Raw genomic sequence first — 10,102 nt, 5'->3', positions numbered from 1 at the left:
CCCCAATTTACCCTCTCTCCTTTCTCGTTTGTGCGTCAAATGTTTCATCTCAAAAAACAGCCTTTTTTTTTTTTTTTTCCTAAATGTTTTCTGTCTCTGGTTTCTAATAAAGCCCTCGGTTTTGTAAGCACCTGGGTGCCTGTTGGGGGGTGCAGCCCCTGCCCGGGTGATGCTGGTGATGTGCCCCCGGGCACCGGGCTGTAACCCTGGGCTTTGGGGGTGTTGCATGGGGTTGGAGCATGTTTTGGGGGGGACTCTTTGGGTGGGTGGGTGCACCAGGTTGGGTTTTGGGCAACCAGGCTGCCGTCAAGCCCTGGCTTTCCTCTGCTCCGCAGATGCCGGTGCCGTGTGGGGTCGGGCTGGGGCATGGGCATCCTCCCTGCGTGCCAGGCTGGACCCAGCACAGAGCGGGGTGCTCACCCCACGGCCACCCCTGTTGGGTGGTGGAGCCGGGACAAGCAAGGGTGGCACGCTGGCCGTCACCCACCCATCCCAACCGCCTGTGCCACTCGAGCCTTGGGGACAGCATCCCCGCTGCCGTGCCCCCCCATTGCTGCCCGTCCTGCCAGTGCTTGGGGGGGGCTCCTGGCGCGCACCGCGGCTTGGCACGCCATGCACCGGGTGCTCCTGGGTGGCTCCGGAGAGGCAAACACCAGCGCAGCCTTAGCACCTGCCGGGCTTAAAAGGCCGTGGGAGCTGTTGGGGTGTCATTTGTCACTCGCTGCCGTAGCACGCTGGGTTTGGAAAGAGCCACCCCTGCGCCTGCAGAGCTCGCACCCCACTGCATCGCACCCGCGCCCCTCGGGTACCCCCGGTTGAGCCATGCCAGCCGCAAAGCCACGGCCCGGGCCCTCGCCCTGCCGACACCGGGCTCCAGCCCTGTCGCGGGCAGCACCCCCGGGGTCCCCTCCGGTGGGGACGGACGGGTGTCCCGGTGCACCCCGGCGTGCGCCTCCCCCCAGCTCCTGCAACCGTGGCCCTGCCCGGCGCTCTCGGCTATATTTAGCCCTCCCCCGTGCTATTTCGCCTGCCTGGCAGGAGTTTATAACTGGCCGGGACAGCCCCACCTCCTTTCTGCTTTCTCTCCCTTCCCTTCCCTTTCTTTTTCCCCTTTTTCCCCCCCCTCTCTTCTCCTTTCCACCCCGGCCATCGCTTCGCACCCAGCTGCCCTCCCACCCCTGCCCGAACCCCCATGCCAGCAGTGCCGAGCTCTGCCCGCTGCCGCCTCGGTTTTGCTCCGCCGGCCGCCGAAGCCCGGCGAGCGGTGAGCCGCCGGCATGGGGCCTGCTGAGGAGCTGGTCCGGATTGCCAAGAAATTGGATAAGATGGTGGCCAGGAAGAGCACGGTAAGGCGGCTGAGCCCCTCGGGGCGGGTGTGCATGCGTGTGCATGCGTGTGCATTTTTACATGCATGTGCGTATTTACACGCGTGCGCGTTTGGATATTGCGGCGTGGCTCAGGGGAGGGAGGAAAAAGGGGGGGTTTGCTCTTCACCCCCCTCTCCTGTTGCTCACGGTCCCAGAGGGGCTGAGCAGGTCCAGGGGGTGTTGAGCACCCACAGGTGCCACCAGCACCCTGGGGTGCTGCCTGCGCTGCCCCAGCCCAGCCTCGCGATGTCGGAGCCAGCACCCAGGGGTATTTTATTTTACCTCCAACCTGGGGCTCTCCTGCACCCCATCGCTCCTAGCTGTTGGCATTTGGGGACGAGGTGGGGGGGTCTGTCCCAGGGGTGGCAGCTCCAGGCACCCCTCAGCAGCGCGGGACTGCGGGCGAACGTGGGTGACAGGTGCTTGGCCCCCAGCCCGGCCACCAACACCCGATCGGGGCCGGGGCCGGTGCTGCGGGCTCAGCCCCGTGCAAGGGAAAACTCCCCTGGGGGGGCCAAGCTGGGGGGGGGACACGACGCCCCTACCCAGACCCAGATGCAGCCCTGGCTGTTGCACGAGCGTGTGCAAGCGTGCGAAGGGAGGGGAGGGGGCTGAGCGATGGCACCCGGGTGGCTTTGGGGATGGCGTGCTGGGGGGAGCCAGGATCTGGCCCTGCCACCCTTTGCGCCAGGTGAGGATCCATCCGGGGATCCCGGGGATCCAGTTCCACGTGGGCGAGCAGAGTTGAGCCCGGCCCTTAAAGTTAATATTTGACCGTTTCCACCGGCCTTTGCCCCGATGCGGTGCAGGCTCCGGGGCAGGGGGAGCAGTGCTGCTGCCGCCCCCCCCAGATCCAGTGGCTTTTTGGGGTGCCAACGCTTGGAATGGAATCAGACCCCATGGGAGCCACGCAGGCTCTGCTCCTCGTCCAGAATTACCCCAGGCGTCAAGGGACTGGTCCTGCCCAGCCCTCCTGCTCCACACCCCCACGCCTGCGCTTTGGGGAGGGGGACAGAGTTGGGGTCCAGCCGCAGTGTGGGGATGTCCCCTGCGCCCACCACTTGGAGAGGACACGTACCGGGAGGGCCTGATCCAGCCCCTCATGGTGGGGTGGGGGTCCAGCCCGGCACGGGGCTGTGTCCCCTGCGGAGAGGGGGATACCTGCGAGCTGGCGTCTGCTCCTGCAGCTCTAAAAATACCCCAGAGGAGGAGGAGGAGGAGGAGGGCTCCGTGCCGGGGCTATGTTTAGCCCTGCAGCCGCTGCACGCCCGGGGCCAGGCTGAAACCCCGGGGGTACGTGACCCACGGATCGTGCCCCTGCGTGGGGACACTCGGGTGTCCCCCGGCTGTCCCCAGCTCAGGGCAGCCCGGGGGTTTCCTTACGGAGGGGTTTTCCCGAGCTTAAAGCAAAGCTCCTGCTTCCCAGCCGGGAGACGTGATCCCACGCTGGGATGATCCAGCAGGATTTGGATTTTGGGGTTCTCTATGAGTGCATCGCTGCGGAGGGTCAGGCGTTCCCCAAGGACCAGCCCAGGGCTGCTTTGTGTCCCCTGGGTGCCCTCCCCAGCGCTGCCTGCTGCCAGCGAGAGGAAAGGGGGGGTGTGGGCTGCCTCGGCACGGCCCCCCATTTCTCTCTGGCTCCTCAAGGGCCCCCGTGGCCTCTCCCCACTCTAGGAAGGGGCACTGGATCTGCTCAAGTCCCTCACCGGCTACACCATGACAATCCAGCTGCTCCAGGTGAGGGGGTCTGGGTGGGGGGCAGCAGTTGCTGGCAGGGGGGACACCCCATGCGGTGGCTCCTCCTGTCCCCCCCATGCCAGGTGGCACATCCCTAAGGATGTGTCCCTGCCGTACATCCCCAGACCACACGCATTGGGGTGGCCGTCAACTCGGTGCGGAAACACTGCTCGGACGAAGAGGTGGTGGCCTCGGCCAAAATCCTCATCAAGAACTGGAAGCGGCTGCTGGGTGAGCGATGCTGCAGAGAGGCAGGACCCCCCCCCCACGCCCCAACCCTCCCCGGCCGTCCTGGCACCCCAAACCCCTGACGCTCTCCGGGGGGTCGGGGTGGGATCAGTCCCGAGCCGGGACGTGCAGGCTCCCATGCGTCACAGCCGCTGTAGCCCAGTCCTGCCAGGTGATGCACGGACTTGGGTTTTCCAAGGGCTCATTTTCGCTCTGGGATGGAGCGGTGTAAATCAGTGTGTGTCCCCCACCAAGGGCTGAGCATCCCCCCACCCTGGGATGCAGCTCCCCAGTGCCCTGCGCTGGTTTGGGCTGTGCCTGTAACACCGAAATCCTTCCCCCAGAGTCCTCCACCACCCCGAAGAAAGAGAAAGACACGGACGGGGAGAAGGAGAAGGAGAAGAAGGAGAAGGGGCTGGATTTTTCCAGCTGCCCCAACGAAGGGGCAAAGCACCCCAAGAGCCCAGCTGAGAAGCACAGGGAGAAGCACAAAGAGAGGTGGCAGCTTTTTCCTTTTTCCTTTTTCCTTTTTCCTTTTTCCTTTTTCCTTTTTCCTTTTTCCTTTTTTTCCTTTTTCCTTTTTCCTTTTTCCTTTTCTTTCCTTTTCCTTTTTCCTTTTTCCTTTTTCCTTTTTCCTTTTTCCTTTTTCCTTTTTCCTTTTTCCTTTTCTTTCCTTTTCCTTTTTCCTTTTTCCTTTTCTTTCCTTTTTCCTTTTCTTTCCTTTTTCCTTTTCTTTCCTTTTTCCTTTTCTTTCCTTTTTTCTTTTCTCTTTTTCTCTTTTTCTCTTTTTCTTTTTTCTTTTTCTTTTTCGTTTTTCTTTTTCGTTTTTCTTTTTCGTTTTTCTTTTTCGTTTTTCTTTTTCGTTTTTCTTTTTCGTTTTTCTTTTTCGTTTTTCTTTTTCTCTTTTTCTCTTTTTCTCTTTTTCTCTTTTTCTTTTTTCTCTTTTTCTTTTTCTTTTTCTTTTTCTTTTTCTTTTTCTTTTTCTTTTTCTTTTTCTTTTTCTTTTTCTTTTTCTTTTTCTTTTTCTTTTTCTTTCTCTTTTTCTTTTTTCTTTTTTCTTTTTTCTTTTTTCTTTTTCCTTTTTCCTTTTTCCTTTCCTTTTCCTTTTCTTTTCCTTTTCTTTCCTTTTCCTTTTCTTTCCCTTCTCTCAAGCTATTTATTCCCCAGGCAAGGGCTGTTTGAACGGTGCTCATCTGACCCTGCCCTGCTCTCTCTGTCCCTAGGAAGCCCAGCAAGTCCGGCTCTCATGCCACCACCCCCCGGGGCCACCCTGCCGACTCCATCCCGGAGAGGTACCCACCAAAGGGCACACCGACCCTCGCACCGGGCTCTGCCGGGCACTGCCAGCCTGGGGGAGGCTTTGCCGGCAGCCTGGGGGCTTGGTGGGGTTCGGGGATGACTTGGCTGGGGATGGGGTGTGCAGGTGGGCAGGCAGGATCCGGCTCACCGGATCACAGCGGGGATGCTGGGGCCAGGCTCACTGAGAGCATCTCTCCCTGCCTTTGGGCTTCGGCGGTGAAGGGAGTCCAGCGATGGCCGGAGCCCCACTGCGTCCTCGAAGAAGTCACCTCAGGATGGCAAGAAAGAGAGGTGGGTGCCTGGGCTAGATGGGGCGGGAGAGGTGGGACCCCAGCCCCTCGCCGGGCTGCGGACGGGGGTCTGGACCCACCGCCTGGTCCCTATCGCCGCCCTCTGACATGGGGCTCGTCCTGCCAGGAGAGACTCTGCCGACTCGAGGTCCTCCACCACCTTGGCCGTCTCCTCCTCTTCCTCCCCACAGAAGAGACCCTCGGGGGAGAGGTAAGGAGGGGGTGTCCCGGGGCAGCCTGGGGATGCTTTGGGGATCCCCTTTGGGGATGCTCTGACCATGGGACCCACGTCCGGGGTGGGTAGCGATGGCTGGGAGCCCTGATCCTGCCACGGGCATTGGGACGTTCCCCTTGAGGAGCAAATCCTCCCCCCGGGGAGATTCCTGTTGGCTTCCGAGCACATTGATGTGCTGATGCCTGAGGTCCTGCCTGCCCTCTCTCTGCTGTCACCCCCACTGTCCCCCCCCACCCCATCGTGCCACCCCCAGGAGAGCCTCTCTGGGCACCAGCCCCTCGCCAGCTCCCACCGGCTCCCGGAGAAACTCCAGTGACAGCAAAGAGGAAAGGTAGGAGAGACCCATCCCACTGCCACGGGACCCCCGGCAGGTCCCCTGGGGCTGTGCCAGGACCCCACCACCCTCTTGTCCTCCCCGTGTGCCCCCGCAGAGCCAACAGCAGCAAGGCCAAAGCGGAGACGCCGCGGACCCCCACCAGCCCCCCCTTCTCGCCCAGCCCCTGCCTCCTGGCCCCCTGCTATCTCACGGGGGACTCGGTGCGGGACAAGTGCATCGAGATGCTGACAGCCGCCCTCCGCATGGACGGTGAGCGGGTCCGGGGCGGGTGCTGGAGCCGGAGGATGCTGGAGCTTGGGAGGTGCTGGAATGCGGGGTGCCGGAGCCCGAACGGGGCTGTTTCTCCTATGGGACAGCCCTAATAGGAGCAACCCTACAATAACAAGGGAGGCTCTGCGTCCTGGGGCACCCAGAGCCCTGGGACAGCAAACTCACCCTGGACTTGCAAAGAAACTGCAGCCGCAGCTCATAGCTCAGCGGTCAGCCCCAAAAATGAAAGAAAAGGGGGTTCGTAGGGTTTCCGATAAGGGGTTGGATGTGGGGATGGGGTCTTTGTAAGGTTCAAGATGGGTAAAAATAGGGTTTTTTAGAGATGGGGTGCCTAGGACAATTAGAGGGGGAGAGGTGAGATTTTTTTGGGGGGGTTTCTTGGTGCACGGTGAGACCCAGCTGGTTTCATGCCCGAAAGTCACCCCTCAGCCTCTCTGCCCTTTAGATGACTACAAGGAGTTCGGTGTCAACTGCGAGAAGATGGCATCGGAGATCGAAGACCATATCCTTTCGGGGGGCTGGGAGTCCCCAGGCTCTGTCTGCTGGGGGACACGCACATATGGGCTCAGGAGCGACGGTGGGGACAGGACAGAGGGTGGCGGGGACAAGGACGGAGGGTGGTGGGGACAAGGACAGAGAGTGGTAGGGACAAGGACAGAGGGTGGTGGGGCCAAGGACAGAGGGTGGCAGGGCCAAGGACGGAGGGTGGCGGGGACAAGGATGGAGGGTCGTGGGGACAAGGACGGAGGGTGGCGGGGACAAGGACGGAGGGTGGTAGGGACAAGGACGGAGGGTGGTGGGGACAAGGACGGAGGGTGGCGGGGACAAGGACAGAGGGTGACAGGCTCTGCTGGCCCCGTTGCCTGCAGAGGGAGCCCAGACCCCGGTTAGAGACTGATGCTGAGCAGAGCAGAGCATCCCCTGGGCACCTGCCTTAGTCTGGGGGTCTGTGTGTCCCCCCAAAACCGCTCTGCTCAGGGACCTGTCTTCGTCCCTGGGGAAATAAAACCCAAACCCAGCCAAGGGCTCTTTTTTGAGCCTGCTGTGGGTGCCCGTGTCTCTTGCCAGCCCTGGTCCATCACGGTACCCGGGCTGTGCCACGCTGGCAGGGTTGGAGTCGCCTCCATTCACCCCCAACTCAAGGCTTGAGGGGTCTCCTGGCAGCCCCCCGAGACGGGGACCAGCCCCGAGGTGGTTCCCCCTCCTGGGTACGCTTCAATTTTTGGCGCATTCCAAACTCTGGCATCCGTGCGGGCAGCCAGCGGCTTTTTGGTCAGCCTGGGAGGAGGAGAGCGGGCTGAGCCTTCTGCACCATGAACTCGCATCCCAGCACAGGGCATGGTGACAGTCCCTGTGCCCCGACAGCCTTGCCTGGGTGTCAGACATTGCAAGACAATGCAAAGTTGTTTTCCGCCCCCCCCCACATCCCAAGCTGTGCTTCATCCTGCTAAACCCAAGGAGGGGGAGACCCCCCCACACATGGTCCCGTGGGAAGCAAAGCCCTGTTGAGATCGGCCACCTCCATGCACACGTGGGCACTGGTGACAATCAGCAGCACCGAGCCCGGAGCAGCAGCGGGTGCCCGTGGGGGCTGGCATCCCCCCGCCTTGCCGCCTTGATTCCTTGACAGATCCCACATATCTTCCAGGAGCTGAAGAGCACGGACATGAAGTATCGCAACCGGGTGCGGAGCAGGATCAGCAACCTGAAGGACCCCAAGAACCCCAGCCTGCGGAGGAACGTGCTGTGCGGGGCCATCCTGCCCAGCCTCATTGCCCGCATGACCGCCGAGGTGGGGAACGGGGTGGGGGGCATGGGGCTGGCTCTTGTGGACCGTGTCCATGCTGCCTCTGAGGGGGGGGGTGAGACCCCCCCCCAGCCTCTGCTCTTGGAGGCTGTGTTGGTACCCGAGGGCTGGCTGGGTCTTGGCGTGATGGTGTCCACACTGGGCTTGTCCCAGCATCTCCCCATCCCACCCTGGTGCTGGCTGGGGCACGGGGAGCATCAGGCACAGGGAGAAAGCAGGGGGCACTGCCTGGTCCCCCCAGAGCCCTGCAGCCCCCCCAGCCCATCACGGAGCCGGGCGTGGGATGTCACACTGGCAAGAGTCAGGCTTGAGGGTCCCCATTCTTCCTCCTTCATCCCAAATCAGGCTCCTGGGAGCCCAGCTCCCTCCGCGGGGAGCTAGGTCCCTGCAGGCAGCAGTTTTGGTTTGAGGATGGGGTGATTTTTTTTCATCTGGATGGGTCTGAGCCCTCCAGCAAGCACAGAGAGCAGGATCAGTCCAGGTCTGGAGAGGATGGGGAGGGTGATGGACTACGGCGGCTTGCACCCAGTGCCAGCTTGGCTGCAAGCCCCCGGGCAGAGCCGCGGCAGTGCTGACCCTGCCGTGCCGATGCCGGTGGCAGGAGATGGCCAGCGATGAGCTGAAGGAGCTGAGGAATGCCATGACCCAAGAGGCCATCCGGGAGCACCAGATGGCCAAGACGGGCGGCACCGTCACCGACCTCTTCCAGTGCGGCAAGTGCAAGAAGAAGAATTGCACGTACAACCAGGTCAGCTCTGCAAAGCCCCCCGGGGCTCCCCCAAGTCCCCAGGGGACCCCGATTTGGGGGGATGCCGGAGGGGTCTCTGCTGACGCGGCTGCCCGCTCCCTCCCAGGTGCAGACGCGCAGCGCCGATGAGCCCATGACGACATTCGTGCTGTGCAACGAATGCGGGAACCGCTGGAAGGTCTGTGCCCGGCGGGGGGGTCTGGGTGCCCCAACCCTTCCCTGGCCCTGGGGGTGGCAGAGCCCCCCGAAACGGTGCCAGGAGGCTGGGTGAGGGCTCACCGCCCGTCCCCGGCTCTGCTTCTCCTGCAGTTCTGCTGATGGCGCCTGGCGATGGGGCTGGAGGGGACACGGTGCAAGATGGGATGCTGTGACGGCCACATCGGGCAGCTGGGGTGGGGAGGGAGGGTGACAGGGTGGCACCGGTCCCCCCATCCCGGCTACCTGTTTCCTGGTACTGGGCTCCCTCGAACATCCCAGGGAGCCGGGCTCTGGCGACAGGCGGGTTTGCTCGGGAAGACCCTGATGAATTTGGGCGATTCCTCCCTGTAAATACTTGCCCTTTCCTTGGGGTGCGCTGGGATCCACTGGGAACAGACGCATCCCCAGAAAGGGAAACTGGTTTGACCTGGGCAGCTTGCCCTTTGCTGGGGGAAAGCTGGATTTGGATGATTTGGGGGCAGGAGGGATGTTGCCCCGTGGATGTGGGGCTGTGCCACTGTCCGGGGGGCCGGGGGTGGGAGGGGGCCAGGTTTTACCCCCAGACACCTTCTTCTTCACTTAAGTGCACACAGTGGGAGGACATGGAGGGAGACAGGGTGGTCGCAGGGTGTCCGGATGCCGGAGGGATGCCACCGTGTCCCTCCACTCTGACATATGGACTTGGCTCGAGGAAACTGTGTCCCCAGGAAAGAAGAAGGGATGAGGGGGAGAGGAGTGGGGAAAAACCCTCCAGCTAGAGCAATAAAGGTGTAAACTGTCTCTGCGGCACAGACTGCTTTCTGAAGGGGTGGGTTGGGAGCTGTGCCTTGGTTTGCAGCCCCCCAGCTCGAGCCTCATGGTCCACCAAGAGCCCCCAGCCAGCTCCAGCACACGTCTGCAATCCACCAGCCCCCAGCTTGGGATGTAGCGGTGGCTTAATGCCCATCCATCACCTGCCTGGTGATTAAAGACCTTTAATTAAGGCTGGAGCGGCTCCTTGGCTGGGTCTGGATGCTGAAGGCTTGTCCCATGGCAGGGCAGCACCTCCACCGACATCTGGGAGGGTTTTCCAGGGAAAGGGCGTCAGGGACCGGCTGGGAGATGGACCTTTGGCTACAGGAGGTGCGGGATGGAGCCGAGTGGCACCGAGCCCATCCCTTGCCACCACCAGCCTCTCCCAGGGGCTCCGTTTGGAGGCAGCGAGACATGATGGGGATGCAGGTAAGGTCACGGTGACTGTGGGTGTCCATGGACAGGGGTGCTGCTCCCACGCCTGCGTGAGCCATGAGGCAGGGCCGGAAGAGGATGGTGGAGCTGTCGGATTAACCGATCATTAATTTTTTAATCTTGGGCTGAGGTATGAATTTTTCCCCAGGCAGAGCTCAAGGCAGTTTGCACCCAGATTTGGGTGCTAACCCCCCAGTTTCTGGGGGTCCCGGCAGCCCAGGGAAGGGTCAGACACCCCTGAGAGTGCACTTCAGCCTTCGGTACTCGTTAGTACGCCAAAGTCATTAATAAGCCACCGAGGCAATTATTTACACTTGCAACGTGCGTGTGGCTGCAATGAAGGAATATAGTGGATTGTG

The 10,102-nt window shown here is 61.6% G+C and overlaps 1 protein-coding gene across 1 annotated transcript; it reads left to right on the top strand.

Moving 5' to 3' along the window:
- The first annotated feature begins 1,206 nt into the window (after positions 1 to 1,206).
- TCEA3 (transcription elongation factor A3) lies at positions 1,207 to 9,018 on the top strand. Its single transcript, XM_059830720.1, has 14 exons — positions 1,207 to 1,346; positions 3,042 to 3,104; positions 3,230 to 3,335; positions 3,677 to 3,830; positions 4,556 to 4,624; positions 4,854 to 4,922; positions 5,049 to 5,132; positions 5,410 to 5,487; positions 5,588 to 5,742; positions 6,209 to 6,270; positions 7,406 to 7,555; positions 8,172 to 8,318; positions 8,425 to 8,496; positions 8,628 to 9,018. The coding sequence occupies exons 1-14, from the start codon at positions 1,278 to 1,280 to the stop codon at positions 8,634 to 8,636; spliced, it is 1,287 nt and encodes a 428-aa protein (XP_059686703.1). The 5' UTR covers positions 1,207 to 1,277; the 3' UTR covers positions 8,637 to 9,018.
- Positions 9,019 to 10,102: the final 1,084 nt, after the last annotated feature.

The sequence above is a fragment of the Gavia stellata genome, chromosome 29, assembly GCF_030936135.1.
Source record: "Gavia stellata isolate bGavSte3 chromosome 29, bGavSte3.hap2, whole genome shotgun sequence".
Lineage (NCBI taxonomy): Eukaryota > Metazoa > Chordata > Aves > Gaviiformes > Gaviidae > Gavia > Gavia stellata.
Note: the sequence above shows the minus strand (reverse complement) of the source record. Positions and strands in the feature narration are given on the sequence as shown.

Bases quoted from the DNA above. Each gene is read 5' to 3' on its own strand.
- TCEA3 (XM_059830720.1), top strand. From the start codon at position 1,278: ATGGGGCCTGCTGAGGAGCTGGTCCGGATTGCCAAGAAATTGGATAAG. The intron at 1,347-3,041 runs GTAAGGCGGCTG...TCCCCACTCTAG, and splicing joins TGGTGGCCAGGAAGAGCACG to GAAGGGGCACTGGATCTGCT. The intron at 3,336-3,676 runs GTGAGCGATGCT...TCCTTCCCCCAG, and splicing joins GAACTGGAAGCGGCTGCTGG to AGTCCTCCACCACCCCGAAG.